Consider the following 16730-nt stretch of genomic DNA (forward strand, 5'->3'; position numbering starts at 1 on the left):
ACTTCATAAGTTCTACCATATGGATAGAAAATGAAATATTTTGGCTAGGTTTGCTGTAATTTGCAGCAAAAATTAAGTTGTTTGAATTACTTGAAAATCTCAGACAACAATAAATGGACAAATATGGCTTAGAACTAGAACAAAGCAGTCTATCTCATCTTAAAAATATGCTTATTTTGAAATGGACCATAGTGGAGCAGTTCTCATACTATTGTGGCAACGTATAACTTTTGCTTCAAAGTCAACTAAAAGGAAAAGAAAATGGGGAAAATGCATAGAAACTTCCTAAAGCCTTGAACTCCATAATATTCGAAGTTTCAGAAGGTTTATCTAATATACATGTCAATCAAATTTGCAAAATTAAGACACTTTGTGACCTTTTTTGAAAAACAGGGTATCTAAATATATTTTAATTGGAATTATATTGCTCTTTCTACCAGCGCTTGCATCTGCCTACGGGTATGTAGTTGCAGTTCAGCCAAGAAGCAATTGGAACATCTGTCAAATTCCCAACTTCAATATTTTCATATACACTTATTTTCAACTAAAATATTCCCTCCTGTTACCTGATATATCTGTTGTGGATTGGTGGAATGGAACAAAGCTTGGCTTAAAAAATACTCAATAATCACTATCTAACATCTCTAAGATTCCTTATACCGTCCCTTGACATCAGACATAAGTATGGTATGATCCACTCATTCCTAGCTTTCTGGCAGTCACTTTTTACAGGCTATGTTTAACATCATGTTAATGTAATAACCATAATAATAAAGTTAGGAAATTGCTACTGGATAATACACAGAAATGTGTGTGTAGCCACGAAGTCTTGTATAAAATACCTAGGGCATCTTGTTAAAGCTTAGAACAACTGCACAGATAAATAAGAAAACATAGGGGAATGTTGGAATTGAATAGATGAAAAGAACTATCTTCCCTAATTTAGATGCCTTCAAACACATTGACTTCCAGAGCCAGCATGTCACTGTTTAGAATTTTGAAAACTGAAATCCACTTATTTACAGGTTGTCTTGGCTGAAGTAGGATAAAATAATCATGATTAATTCAGTTGCTTCTCTTTCCACCATGAAATCACAGCTCACCTCTAGAGGCCTCCAACCATTCTTGCTTCACACTGTAGCGGACCTGGGCTTTTGGATGGCTTTCAGGAAGGACACATGCTATCACAGCTGTATTTCCCTCATCAACTTCTATTACATGCTGACCATCATATTTAAAGTCTTTGAGATCTATTAAAATTACAGTAAAATTTTAGAAGAAACAAGGAGTTCTAACACTAGAACAAATGAATATATATATAATATATATTCAAAACACTGTAACTATAATTATTGAATAAACATTTCCAAAAATATACTTAATTTAATCCAGGGATTCCAAAGTCATTGTCTATGCATATTTTTCCAATAAAACAGATACAGCAAAATGCTGTGATATATATTAAGTAGTTATTATGCATTAATAACCTTCACTGGTCATTTTTTTATTTATAAAACTTTATTAGAACACATTCTTCTCCAAAGGATTATAAAATAGAATATGCAAATATTCTGAAATGCTTCAAGCATATAATTTGATGAAATGATTTTTGTGTGCATGCAGCATAGGATATTTGATATATTTTAAAGCATTTGACCTAAAGCTTCAAATGTTGAAATAGCCAGTTTTGCACTTAAGAGTAAGATTTTTCATAAAATCTGGCACTCGAAATGCTTGAAGATAAAGATAAACCTTTATTATAAATCATGACTGCAGTGACTGTATGCTATATGAAAGTGATAAGAAAATTGTTGACACTGACAGCAAATCAAGAGTTGAGGGAAATGAGAAGTACAAAATACGGAAAGGAGAGATCGATGAACTGGAACTCTATCTCAGATGTCAAAACATAAATGAAGAGAGGGGAGAAAATTTGGCAGAAAAATGAGAGTAATTTCGGTAGAAGCACCAGTGATAACAAAAGTCAAGCTAATGAAAGGAAGAGATGGAGGGTTTCTAATCTTTATAAGATATACAATGAACAACAAGTTGTCAAGAGAAGTCCACATAAGACTTATCAATAAAATACTTAGAATACAGATTCTACAAATGTCAAGAGATATTGGACTGCACTATTTCTGGAAGGATACAGGATGATGAAATAAAATGTCAAAATAAAATCTAGTTAAATGTAGTTAAATTTTGAGTACTATGTATAAGACAAGGTAATAATAGCTATAGTCAAATAAATGATCAATAATGATAATAAAGCATTTATATATACTAGATTGATAATATGATATTTTATACAAACTGTAAACTGAGGATGATGGAGATGATGTTGAAAAGCCTTTTTATAAAGATAAATAATTCCATATAGAATAGAATATAAAGATGTAATATCATTGGATGATTTCAGGATGATGTACTGAAACACCATAATATAAATTTACTTCAAATTTAACATGCCTCATATAAAAAGGATGTAATAATAGCTATGCTTAATGGATGTTTAACAATTATAACAATTTGCATACATATATATTAGATTGATGATACTAATAATGGAAAAAACATGGAATTGAAAATTATTAGAGAATGTTATCAATGCTAAAATAATAAAATGACAGAATAGGATATAATTTTTTATTATTGGATATATTGAGGATGATATAATGAATCATCATAATATAAATGGATACATATTTAGAATACCTTGTTTAAAATGGAGAAAAATAGTGATAATCAAAAGGAAGAATAATAAGATATAAGATAATTGATTGACAATATGTGATTTTTGATACTTTGTTTGTTATAAATCATGACTGCAGTGACTGTATGCTCCAATGCAGCAGGTCAGCAGGATTTTAAACATCTCACTAACCCACATTGGTTTTGTCTGGTAACAACATTTAACTGAATATTAATAAAACCAAGATCTCAAAAAGAAACACTATTCCTATGTGAGGGCCAAATATTTCTATTACTGGCCTTCTGAAGTCTGTTTGGAATTTTTAGGTTCTATATGACTTCCCAGAACTTTGCCTGCAGCTGTAGGGTTTATGCATACTGAACATTAATCTGAAGATTAAATGATAATTCTTTGGTTGAAAGTTGCCATATGCTAGTTATATATTTAGAACAGGAGAATGTAAGTTCAAAAAAAGTTTGAGAAGCAAGCTATAAACAGAACTTCGTGCAAAACGACAGTTCCTCCATGTTCCAAACTGAAATCATAGGATTACCAGCTTCAAAGCACTTTATATTTTAATATTAGTTACACTGAAAAGAAACACTGTATCAGTGGTTTCCTTACTTTATCACTGTGAAAATAAAACTCAATTTTATTTACGTTACCGTTTCTAAATCACAACTTCTTATTTCCATTAAGTATTCTGAAAACAAAGAATTTCTTCCAAACATTAAACAGTTTTAAAATCAGTAGTTTCTCCATGTTTTTATAGCTGCAGGACCTGGCCCATTTGCTTGGAAATTTTATAACACTGAGTTGGACTCCCCTTCATATGCCTTGGAAAAATAATAAGGTGTTACTATTGCAAGTTGGACTAGCTCAAGGCAAGTATTTAGGGAGTTTGGACAGCAGAAACCAGAAGAGACTGCAAGTCTCTATTGGCAGAATGGGGAGAGTGGAAAAAATTGTTTTCATTCTCTGGGATTTATATCAGCTCTCCAACAGTCAAAGACAGATCTGGCTCCAAGGTTCTCCCACCCACGCTCATGGAAAAGTGACATGAAATTTCTCAAACAGGCTAATTAAAGCAAGATTGCTTCAAAAACATTTTAAAATAAAAAACAGCTCCCTTGGCAGTATAGCAAAAAGCCTTCCAAAATACAAAACGTATTAGCTGTCAGGAGACTGTTTCAGTGCTAGTGCCTGGATTCATGGAAAGAGGGAGGGGAAAAGGCTTAACAAAGACATAAAAATGATTTGCAGCAAACATGCTTAATACTTTAAGAATGCCTTGGCATTGTACAACTGAAAATAATTAATAAATGCAAAACAAAAGATGATGTTACAGGTAAACTTCAGTTAAAATAATTAATCCTTTAAAGTCAATTTTAGGAGGGAGAGCTGTTTCCATGGGATACTGCAGATAGATTAAAGTTAATTCTTCTCTGCAAAAGTTTCCATTCTTCCTAATGTGAAAATGGTGTTTGGGAAGAGAAGAGGGCTGGAATTATTCTCTCATTTCCCTTTTTTCATGCCATAAAGTTTTAAAGAAGGATAAGAGTGGAGAGTAAAAAAGTAAAGATAGAGCTTGGCTGCTCACAGCACACATTTCTCTGATCAACAACATGTGAGCTGGATTTTTTTTTTAAATGTCCATCCTGGTGGTCCAAATTCATCACAGTGATAGTTGAACCCTACAACTATTGTGAAGGCTTCAGAATTACTGGCAAAAAATTAGGAAACAAACAAACAAATTGTTTTCTTTTTAAGTATTTGAATCCATGAGAAAAGAGAACAGTTCCAGAGTTTTGCAATACAATTTGAAAACTTTCTTTGCAAAAGAAAATTTACATTTTTGCAATTAGAAGACATTTGTGGGTATCAAAGCTGAATTTTATCAGAATACATAATTTTTCTTGTATTCACACACACACCAAGTTTTTTAAAAATTATATAACCACAATTATTTCATGCATATTTCTTCATCCTGCATATATGTATCTTTTCATTCTAGACTGGAAATTCTTGATTTATCAGAGCATATACTTAATCAGAATAACATACCTTTGTTTTAATTTTCATCTGTCATTATAATTATAGTTAGAAAAATTTTAGGGATGAAAATGGCTTTTCAATATGGAGCCAAAACCTGCATCAAGGGACTGATTAGATTAGAAGCCCTGGCAGAAGCAAAATGAAGAATGAGGCATTTTGTTGTCATTGAAAAGACAGCTGCAAATACACATAGGTCCCCAAAGATATCTTGAGTAGGGGTCATTGCCCATTGGTATTTTGTGAAAGAAAATAAAATGAGTTGAAAATTGTTTTCAGGGGATTCTTTTAAATCTGAGCATCAGAATGTAGAACTGCACTATCCTATTATAACTGCATAGAATATAACAAGAGATGATAGGTAATTATAACTGTAATATTTTAGCATCGCATTAAAGACAGCTGCCAATGTTTTCAAACCATACCAATGCAGTGAAATGTTCCCTTGGTATGAATCAAAATGTATATTATCTTCAGAATCAGCTCTTCTTACACTAGAACTGGCCTGTTTTAAGGGCATTGATAAATATGTCAATTATATATTTATTGAATTCCTTGAAGCTTTCCCATACATGTCTTGCCTGAACTTATATTAATTTCATGAAATGTTGTGATGCAAAAGCTTTAGAATTTCAAGTATTTAAAATGAAATTTATATTAGTTATTCAAAATTCTACATAGTTAGAACTACAAACTTCCAACATGCTAGTTTGTTAAAGATAATAAAATTCATCTTGGGAAAAAGGGATATTACTGAAGAAACAGCATATATTTTTATTTCAACAAATATTTATCATATTTTGAATATATCAGAGAGAACTTTACCAATTATAAAACTATTCATAGAAAGTGAATAGTTTAATGAAACTATTAAATTAAGCTATCAAAGAATAGTTTAATAGAAATCCAAGTATTATTATTCATTCATTCATTCATTCATTCATTCTCCCTCTCTCCCTCCCCCTCCCTCTCTCTCTCCCCCCCCTCTCTCCAGGGTGGTAAATAGGGAGTTTTATATCAAACCTCTTACTCATCTATTTCCCCTCATATAAAAGTCACGATTTCAGTATAAAGCAGGCACTTAAAATTCCAAACTCTAACTTATTTTAAAAATTTGGAATGAAAATGAAGATTATGACAGTAAATTAGTAGCTTGGTGATCTTGTTTGAGGGACTTAAGCAACGCCCCTTGGAGAAAGATCTCCAAAAATCATTGAAGGACTCAAATAAATTTACAGCTGTAGTTTATACAGTTTGAAAGCCTTCTTTCATTTCATTTTGGCCAAAGACTGAAAAATATTGAGACTTAACTGTGAATACTTCCATGGATTACACTCTATGCCACACTGAAAGCAACTCTACATCTCTGTGCAACTGGGTCCTGCTTGGAGTTTAATTAGCCACAGTCCTAAATATTAGGCAATGAGAATGGATATAATAGAAAGAAAATAATCTAGATATAATAGTGAAGGAATGCAAAAGTTATTACCATCAAAAAGAGATAGGAAACAAAATCTCACCCTTACGAAAAAAAACTAAATGTGAGAAAGATATTAAAAAAGAAATCTTAATTCAGTGTAGTTTAAGAGGAGACAAAGGGAAATTCTAACAGCTTTCTGTCTATGGAGATTCTTAATCATCCAAGTCATTGTTTTCCCAAAGGTGCTTTTTTTTCAAAAGGCAGCTGGACTTCCTTGCTTTTTCCTTTAAAAATGTTTCGCTTCTCATCCAAGAAGTTTCTTCAGTTCTAACTAACTGGTGGGGAATAGAAAGATTCATAATCCTTGATAGAATATAAACTCAAGATCAATTTCTCAGTATGAATTATCTGTAGCAAATCAGCTAGCTGGTTTTTTTAAAGATTGTTCTGGGTGACTTGTTCTGAGTTTCAAGAGAGAAAGGGCAGGCAAATGTGCTGCTCAGTGATCAGTTAGTTATTGGATTATTATTATAACTTCATGCAAATATTTAAAATGGTATTTTAGATATGATTAGGAGAGCAATTGCAAACTGGGAAATTTGAAACAAGGAGCCAAAGAAATTTGTCAGTACATACTAGATTTTCAATTGTATGCCAGAGATGTGGGGTGGAAAGATCTTGCTTTGTCTGATCAGTTTTGAGCCTTTGTTGATGAACTGAGAGATAAATTAATGAAATACTAGATTTCTAGAGATTTCATACTAGAAAATTTGGAAGAACTTTTCCAATGTTCTATATTGATCAGTGGACAATTGAAAATGTTAAGGCCACTCTTGCCATCCACAAGGCCTCCTTAGATGACTACAGCAGAGAATCCAAGCAAATAGGACCAGAATAAGATTCTTGTACAAAAAGGACATGGTGGTTCAGTGGCTAGGACACTGATCTTGTTGATCAGAAGATTGGCTGTTTAGTGGTTCGAATCCTTAGTGTCACGTAACGGAGTAAGCTCCCAATTCTTAACCCACGCTTCTGCCAACCTAGCAGTTCAAAAGCATGTAAAAATGCAAGTAGAAAAATAGGGGACCCCTTTGGTGGGAAGGTAACAATGTTTCATGTTGAGCACCGCCCCCTAGAGTCAGGAACGATTAGCACATATGTGCAAGGGGGACCTTTACTTTTAAGATTCTTGTCAACATCAGAGAAGAGAACTAAGTTCATTTTCTACTGTGGAGCCACAGGACACCTAACCGACTTGCACCACTAAAGTTCAGACCTCTGAGTCAGCTACAAATTGCCATAGCTGTGGAGCTGCAGGCTACATAATGAACAAGTGCCCAAATAACTTCAAAGCCTTGTCTTTGAGAAACTTCACAGCTCCTACGAAGACCTCAGCAGGAGTTTGCTCAGACAATTAGCTGACATCAGGCAGGTGTATTTCATTATGCTTGTTATTTTTCATTCAATTTCTGGTTTTCTCAGCTCTTGTAGATTTGGATGCATAAGCCAATTTCATAGACAAGACACAGTGCGATTGTTTTAAACTGTAAATTAGAAAAACCAATGCTTGTGGAAACTATTTTCAGGCAAGTGCACCAAGTTGGTCTTATTTTGAAACACACAACACTTATGAAACTGACAATAAATGATCATACAAAATTCTTGCTGCTCTATATTACAGTTTCTTTAGATGGTCCCATTGTGCTGGGCACTGAGTGGCTGCAAGCCCATAATTTAGGTGTATAGAGAGAGAAAGGAAGAATTTCTTTTCATTTCAAAAATGCCAACAGCACCATCTACAGCTTTCCTCATGATCACCCTTCTCCCTCTCTGGCTCAGTTATCTGAACCGTCTTTCTTGCCAGAAAAGTATACAGAATTTGCTGTAGTTTTGAAGGAAAAGGGAACAAGTACATTGCCTCCTTATCACATGTATGACTGTACCCCTTGGAGCTGGAATCCCAAAGTCTAGTGGCTAAGAGGCAATATCTTACATAACTTAATGTTTACCCTGAATGGTTACACTTTGATGGTAATGTTACCCTTTAGAAGTTCTGAAAGAATTAACCTAAGGAGGCTGATTCTTTAAAGGCAGTGATGGCGAACCTTTTGGTGCTGAGTGGCCAAAGCATGCACGTGTGCATGTGAACCCCCAAAATGCAATGTGAGTGCCCTCGTGAATGCACCCTTCCCACGCACATGTGCCCCACTCCCTCACCCATTTTTGGTTTCCAGATTGGTGGAGACTTTCCAGGCCTCAAGCATGATACGGGGGGTTCGCATGGCACCCCGTGCCCCATTTTGGTTTCCAGGTTGGTGCAGGAGGTCTTCCAGGCCCAAAAAGGGACACGGGGGGGGGGGGGGGCCTTGTGTGGTGCTCCCATGCCCCGTTTTGGCTTTGAGGTTGGTGCAGGAAGTCTTCCAGATCCAAAATGGGGCAAAATGCAATGTGATCCCCTACTGTGCATGCGCCCTTCCCCCCTGTGCATGCACAGCAGAGACCTGAAGGTCAGCTGGCCGGCGGGAGGTGTGCTCTTACGCAGTGGAGCTGGGCTAGGGCAAAGGCTGACATGCTGGCAGGGAGCGCTCTGTTTGCCACCTGTAGCATATGTTCCATAGGTTTGCCATCATGGTTTTAAGGTTTCTAAATAATGTAACCTTTAAGAAATCATTAATAATTCTGCCTTTTATTTTAGACCTACAGGAGCACATTCAAAAGACAGGCAGGGAGAGGTGCACACAATTTAATTTGAATGAATGAGTGCCATGAATGCTTATCTTTGTGTCTTTGTGTCTTAACTCTGTCTTTGTGCCAGATCTGGCAAAGTTTAATGCTCAAGTGATGCCTTTTGAATGGGTTAATTGCAGCATGTCTACTCCAGATTCATGAATGAAATACTTTTCAATATTTGGGATAAATATGGATATTTTTTTTAGAAGAACCACCTTTGCACAGAACTATTCTCAAAAGTATTTCAGAGGAACTTCCACAAACAGAAGTGGGAAAAAGCCAAAGGCAGGTAGACTAATTAATTACTATTTTTCCATATTTTTTAAAAAAATGGCTATTAGGGAGGCCCATAAGCAAAATGTGCATTAAGAGGCAGAGCAAGCAGCAGTTTCTACATTTCTCTTAAATGGAAACCATGTTCTTCGAAACTTAATCTAGCTGCAGAGCTCAGTCCAAATCCCCCAAAAGGCTTCAGTCCAAGAGTGGGCCTCTCCCACAGAGCTTTAGAGTTGCTCTTTCGCTCTTATTGTGCTTCTCCCTTTTTATCCCAGCCCAGCCTAAACATTTCATTTCTGATTAATATTTTGATAGCAAGCCAATATTTTTTTGGCATTGCAACAAAACCAGGCCCCATTTTACAAACATAACTCCTTCAAACTTTTTAAAATGAATTTTCTTTCTGTACTCCCATTTTCCTCCCTGTTTCCCTAAAGAGCTCCTCTTATTTCTGAAACAGACTACATGAAAAGTTTGTCAACTCATGAATGCAGGTAGTATGATGCTTGAACAATGTCCATAACCCGATTTGATTGTACATAATTTACTAAATAGAAGGCATGTCGTAATTTGGAAGTGTTGATGTGAGCTAAATTCTGTGATACCTTCTTCATCACAGTTAAGTGATCTTAAAATCTTAAATGTTAAAATTGGAAGAAGCCATTTAGATCAGAGGTCCCCAACCTCTCGTTGGGGTCCATGCCCACAGGCATGGTGCCGTGGTATGCCAGAAACTGGGCCATGCAAAAAAGTGAAGTCCCATCCATGGGATGCAGGCAGCATGAGAAACCCCATCCCCTCCAGTCTGCGGAAAAATCTCTCCTCACAGAATCAGTCCCTGGTGCCCAAAAGGTTGTGGGCCGCTAATTTAGACTATCAAATCCAATACCATGCTCAGTACAGGGGCTGCCCATGTTAGGAAGTTCCCTCCCCCCCTAATATTCTACTTGAATTGACCGTTGTCTTACCTGAACGGTCCTTCTATGGGTGCTGCGAAGGGAATCCAATCACGGGTTAACTTAGCCCTCTAGCCTTGAGACTGAGTATGCAAATTTCAAAGTCACGCCTCCTCTGACTGGACTTCCGTTTCCATTCAGTTCTCGTACGAAGTCCACCGAAGGAACAATATGTCAATTGTCAATCAAGCCGCAGGCCATCTGGCACTACCTAGTCGAGTCCAGTCAGAATAAGAAAGTCACAGAGTCACGATCAAAATGGAGCCCTGACCAGCCGAAACTGCGGGCGGGTTTGGATTCCCTTCGCAGCACCCATAGAAGGACCGTTCAGGTAAGACAACGGTCATTCTCCTGTGTGCTGCTCCGGGAATCCAATCATGGATATGCCAAAGCAATTAAGTCCCAGGGCGGGAGCTAGGCTGGTCAGGCTCCTCCGCAGACGGAAGGACCCTTTGCAACACTCTCCGCCCAAAGGACGCCTCAGCCGAGGCAAAGACATCAATCTTGTAGTGGCGAATAAAAGGTGAGGGCGACGCCCAGGTGGCCGCCCTGCAAATCTCTTCTACGGACGCTTGCGTCGCCCAGGCCGCTGTGGTGGCCGCACTCCTGGTGGAATGAGGAGTGATCCGCCTTGGAACCGGTCTGGAGTGGGTGTCATACGCCAACGCAATGCAAGCTTTCAACCATCGGCCGATGGTGTGGGAGGACACCTTCTGTCCCATTGAAGACGGCTGGAAGGAGACGAACAGAGCCTCTGATCGTCGGAACGACGCAGTACGTTTCACATAGCGACGAAGAGCCCTGCGAACATCCAGATGGTGCCACTGGCGTTCCTGCGGATGAGACGGGTGAGGACAAAAGTCCGGCAGGACAAGTTCCTGAGTTCTGTGAAACAACGAGTTTATCTTGGAAGAAAGGTCGGATCCAAACGAAGCACCACCTTGTTCGGGTGGAAGATGCAAAGATCCGCACGAACAGAAAGGGCTGCTAGCTCTGACACCCTCCTGGCCGATGTTATGGCCACCAGAAAAGCCGTCTTGAGCGTCAATAATCGGAGGCTGATGGAATGGAGAGGTTCAAAGGGGGCAGCTGTTAGGGCCCTGAGAACCAAGGCCAAATCCCACGTGGGATAACGGTGTACCGTCGGCGGTCGTAAGTTGGAAGCACCCTTAAGGAAGGTCCGAACCCGCGAGTGCTGAGATAAGGAGCGGCCTTGGCCACCCCCGACCACCGTCGACAAGGCTGTGACCTGACGGCGAAGCGTGTTTGGCGCCAACCCTTTGTTGAGGCCGGACTGCAAGAAATCCAGAACTTGGGGCACCGAGGCCCTGATGGGATCGACCCCGGTGCGCCGGCACCACCGACAGAAGGCCTGCCAGGTAGCCTCGTAAATACGGGTAGTTGACGGGCGACGGGCCGCTTGAATGGTAGAAATTACTTCATCCGAATAGTGAAGGGCCGCTAGCATCGCCTGCTCACGTGCCACACGGCTAACTGCAACAGCTGAGGGCTCGGGTGCAGGAGAGCCCCTTGGTTGAGCTGAATCCGGTCGTCCGGAATCCTCCAAGGACGCGAAACGGACGGATGGACGAGGTCTGCGTACCAGGGACGTCTGGGCCACATCGGAGCGACCAGCAGTACTTCCGCCTGTTCCGTCAAGATCTTCTGAATGACCGACGGAAGGATCGGGAGAGGAGGAAAGGCATAAAGAAGGCCGGCCGGCCACCGACTGCATAGAGCGTCTACTCCCTCCGCCCCCGGAGTCTGGTATCGGGAGTAAAACCGGGGAAGCTGCGCGTTGTGCGGGTGAGCAAACAGATCCACCTCGGGTAGGCCGAAGCGGCGAGAGAGTTCCTGGAAGAGAATGGGGTGGAGCTGCCACTCCCCCTGATCCACAGTCGCTCTGCTCAGCCAGTCCGCCTGAGTGTTGGCTTCGCCCGAGATGTGCTCCGCCCGAATTGATGAGAGTCTGGGCTCCGCCCAATGGAACAACCTTTCCGCTTCCAGCATCAGAGCTCTGGACTGTGTTCCCCCTTGGCGGTTGATGTGGCCTTGGAGGCCACATTGTCGGTCAAAATTAACACATGGCAATGAGATACAATGTCCCGAAACTCCAGGAGAGCTAGACGGATGGCCTGCAACTCCAGCCAGTTTATGCTGTTCGTCAGCTCCTGATCTGACCAGCGACCTTGGGCCACTCTGTCCAGGGCATGGGCCCCCCCATCCAAATAAACTGGCGTCCGTTGTAACTTGAACGCGGTCCGGCTCCTTGAATGGACATCCCCGGAGGAGCCTGGACGACATCCACCAATGCAGGGACCACCTGGCCTTGCCCGGAAGCTGCACCTTGATGTGGGAATGACTGGTATGCGCTCTCTGGAAGGGCAGCAGAAACCACTGGAGAGGGCGCGCATGGAACCTGGCCCAGGGCACCACGCCGATGCAGGAGATCATCTTTCTAGCAGTTTGGACAGCGACAGCAGTGGTACTCGCTGTTGAGATAGCACATGATGCGCCAGATGGTATATGCTCTGCCTCCTTTCCGGGGACAGGAAAACCTCGCACGACATCGAGTTGATGGTGGTTCCCAGATGAAGGAGGGACGTGGTTGGACGCAGATGGCTCTTGGGCAGGTTGAGGACAAACCCATGGTTTCGCAATGAGTCCATCGTGACCTGTAGGTCTCGGAGAGCTGATCTCGAGAAGGCGACAACACCAACACGTCGTCTAAATAACAATTGATGCGTATTGGAATTGAGCGAAGGGAAGCTGCCAACACTGCCAGAAGTTTGGTGAACGTGCGCGGGGCCGAGGAGAGGCCGAATGGCAAGGCCCGGTATTGATAATGGCGGCCGTTGAAGTGAAACCGCAGGAACTTCCGATGTGCCGGATGAATGGGCACATGGAGGTACGCTTCTTTGATGTCTATGGAAGTCATCATGTCGCCTTGGCGGATGGAAGCCAATATGCTCTTTAGAGACTGCATTTTGAATTTTTGGTATTTGATATGCTGATTGAGCTGTTTCAAATCTAGGATTGCCCTCCATCCCCCGGAGTTCTTTGGTACCAGGAACAAGATGGAATAAAACCCTAGGCCTTCCTGCCCCTTGGGTACCTGTTCTATGGCCCTGATGGTGAGAAGATGGAATATCTCGGCGTCCATAAGGCGCCGTTTCGACGGGCACCTGGGCACAGGGCACCTGATGAACCTCCTCGGGGGATGGATAGAAATTCTAGAGTGAGACCCAAGCTCACCACTTGAAGGGCCCAGGCGTCTGATGTAAGCTCCGCCCATTGGTGGGCGGAAGGCCAAGAGACGTCCTCCTATGGCCCTACCTCCTGCGAGTCAGCGGTATCTACGAAAGGAACGGTTGCCCACTCCTCGGGAGGACCGTCTACTCTGCGCCTGACCCTGCTGGCGCCCCCTGTCTCTGGCCCCAGCTCGGTCCTGGCCACGGTCCTGTGCCTGGAGAACCCCCTGGTGTAGTTGGGGACATAGGGGGCGGAAGTAAACCCCGAGTCCCCAGACCGAAAGGGCTGCCGCCTACTATAAGGCTGTGGCCTCCTAAGTACACGGGCGCTGGTGGAGGGAAGCACCTTGCGTTTGTCCCGAGTCTCAATGAGAATGGGATCCAGCACTGCACCAAACAAGGCCCCGCCCTTGAAGGGCGTGGATGCTAGACGCCACTTAGATTTGACATCAGCTTGCCAGTGGCGGAGCCAGAGCAAGCGGCGAGAGGCCACATTGGAAACCACGGCTCGGGATGCAAATTTTGCCGCGCTAAGGGTGGCATCTGCAGAATACTCTAAGGCCGCTATCAGCTTGGTGACATCCTGATGGAGGCGCAGTTCCTCCGGGTCCAGCCTTTCCTGTAGTTGTCTCAGCCAAACTAAGGAAGTCCTATTAAAGAAGGAAGCTGCAGTAGCGGAACGTAAGGCCCACGCCGCTGCCTGATGAGTTTTACGAATGACCGATTCGGCCTTGCGGTCCTCGGCCTTCAAACCTTCTGAAATTTCAGAAGGGAATTAATGCCGGTGAAGCAAGAGCAGCAATGGGAGCATCCACCATGGGAAACTGGAGGAGTGCCTCCAACTCTGGGGAAGATGTGTAAAGTTTCCTATCTCCGGACCCTGGAGGCTTAACTGCGGTCGGCTCATCCCACTGCTTCTGGATTAAATCAAGAAAAAGCTTGGGAGATGGGATAAAATCCTGTAAGGCCACCTGCTCAGCAAAGAGCCGCTCGGTGGCATCCAGGCCCACAGCAGCACTTTCTCCAGAAAACCGCCTCCCCCATGTGGGCGGTAGTCTTGGCCTTATACAGCAGAGACTTGAAAAGAGTGTGCCTGAAGAGCCCAGGGGCAGTAGGCTGATCCATAGGTAGGCCCTCATCACCAGAAAAATCCCTATCCGGGATTTCACCTTCCTCCACTAAAGGAGATTGTGCACTAAACACAGAGGGGAAAGGGGAAGGAGGATCCGTTTGCAGGATGGAAGAATCCCCTTGCAGTGCCTGAGGAGCTAGGCCCGAGTAGGCCATAGTAGGCCTGGAGGCCTGGGATCTACGCATTAATTCCGCATCCACCCCTCTGGAAATAGCCTCTGAGATCATGCTGTAAAAATCAGCAGGAAGGCCCAAATCCTGGCTCTCCAGAGGCCTGAGGCCTGCAGCTGTGGGGGTGAATGTGGCAGAAGGCCCAGCGCGTGGAGGCGAACGAAGAGAAGCCCCACTAGCCTCAGAAATAATTGGGGGAGATTGAGGCCCGAAAACCCCTACCTCAGTAAGAGGGGCCTGGGGAAGCTGAATATCAGGGGACCAACCCTGCTCAACGACTCGCACCGGAGAAACAGGCTGCTGAATCAGAACCGGAGGGGAACAAATGGGAGCCCCAGATGCCTTGGGGGGAGCCTTGGCCTTATCTTTGCGCTTGTGCGACTTATCCCGAACAGTAGATGAGGCTCGAGGCTGCTACTGGAAGCCCTGGTCGTGGCCTTGCTAGGCCCAGGGTTATCCCCCCCCCCTCGCCAGGGGAACGGGGCTCATAAACTGGCCCGACAGTACCTTGCACTACCGATTGATCAGCCATAGTATGAATTTGAAAGAGCTCAATCAGCGAAACAAAGGAATGCAATTGCAAAGCACTCGCCAAGAACGTCACGTGGAAGCAGAGACAAAGAGAGAAGCGACCTCCTTCCTGAGTCAGCAACCTCGAGTGAGGGAAAAGGGAGGGGCGAAAGCAGTGCGCAGACTCAAGCGCGCGAATAAATTCTGCCTTCTCATCCCCAGACATTATCACGCATGCGTGAAGTTGCTTCCAAATAAGGCAGCCGGCATCAAAGGCGCGAAATTTAAAAGAAACGGCAGGGAGAAATCCCAAACAGCCGATCCATGCAATCCTCCGGCAGCCGCTCCAGCGAGGGCAGAAGGGAGGGAGGCAGGGGGGAGGAGAGGAACAGCCCCGATAAGCCACAGCTTCGGATCTGACCGCGCCCGTAGGCGGGTGCTATCCGGTGTGGGAAGGCGGCGCTGGAGAGACTCAGCTTCCCTGCGCGCCGAACTTAAAGGGAGGACAGGCGGAGAAGCCGTTTGGGAACGGCAAGATCGCCCCCACGCTCCAGCTGCAGTAATCCGATATCCCTGCAAAGGGGAGTAGTGAGAGAGGAATCGGCTGGCAGAAAACTGCCGCTTTACCTCCAACCAGCAAGAAATCCACAATGAAAACCAAGGAAATCCAGTATTAATCCTGAGAATATCAATTAGTCAAGAGAGAATTGAAATAGGTCTGTAGGCTTGGACTGAGTAAGAGAAACTGAGTGGGAAACGGAAGTCCAGTCAGAGGAGGCGTGACTTTGAAATTTGCACACTCAGTCTCAAGGCTAGAGGGCTAAGTTAACCCGTGATTGGATTCCCGGAGCAGCACACAGGAGAACTGTCCTCCTACTGATTAAGATTATAATTGTTATATTGCTGTTTACACACATATCCTCTGGTCAATCTGATAGGCATCTTTGACAAAGGCATGTTCTGATATGGACATCAATCAAACTGAAGGACAGAATTTAAATACTTCCTCTATGTACAAAAGATGCCTGTTTTGTCTAACTTGGAGCAATGTAACTACCAGTATGTTCTCTTGTTGAGGCACAGTAATATATTTTGAAAAAACAAATTCAAACAAATACTTACTGGCTAATGTTACCGTGGCAGGAACACTGGCAACAACACCTTCAGAATGCGGGCTATGCACTGGTATCGACCACTGTGTGATTGTTTAAGGCAGCAATGTTGAGCAATCTTTGATCAATATGGATTCCTAGAACATCATCTGATTGAAGCAGCTCCTTTCCATTCAGTCTCCAAGTAACGTTTATTCCCAAAGGCTCAACCACACATCCCAGAGTCACCAAGCCACCATGCTTCTGGACAATAGAATCAGGTTGGACAGAGACATGAAGAGAATCACCTGCAAAGGAAGACAGGTAAAGTCCTCATAAAGTAGATCAGCTACTTCCACTTTAATTATTTCACTATTTGATTCCCCTGTACAAGAAATACAAGTTTAAGGCTTATGGCATTCAAGAGCTAGTTATTTCTTGGCAAGAAAA

At 42.8% G+C, this 16730-nt stretch overlaps 1 protein-coding gene across 1 annotated transcript in view; it reads right to left on the bottom strand.

Annotated features, from left to right (window-relative positions):
- BOC (BOC cell adhesion associated, oncogene regulated) overlaps positions 1–16730 on the bottom strand; it is an 80586-nt gene that overhangs the window by 21404 nt on the left and 42452 nt on the right. The window contains 4 exon segments of the mRNA XM_032220114.1: positions 1104–1250; positions 16312–16356; positions 16359–16385; positions 16388–16588. Coding sequence (XP_032076005.1) covers positions 1104–1250; positions 16312–16356; positions 16359–16385; positions 16388–16588 — 420 coding nt within the window.

The sequence above is a fragment of the Thamnophis elegans genome, chromosome 6, assembly GCF_009769535.1.
Source record: "Thamnophis elegans isolate rThaEle1 chromosome 6, rThaEle1.pri, whole genome shotgun sequence".
NCBI lineage: Eukaryota > Metazoa > Chordata > Lepidosauria > Squamata > Colubridae > Thamnophis > Thamnophis elegans.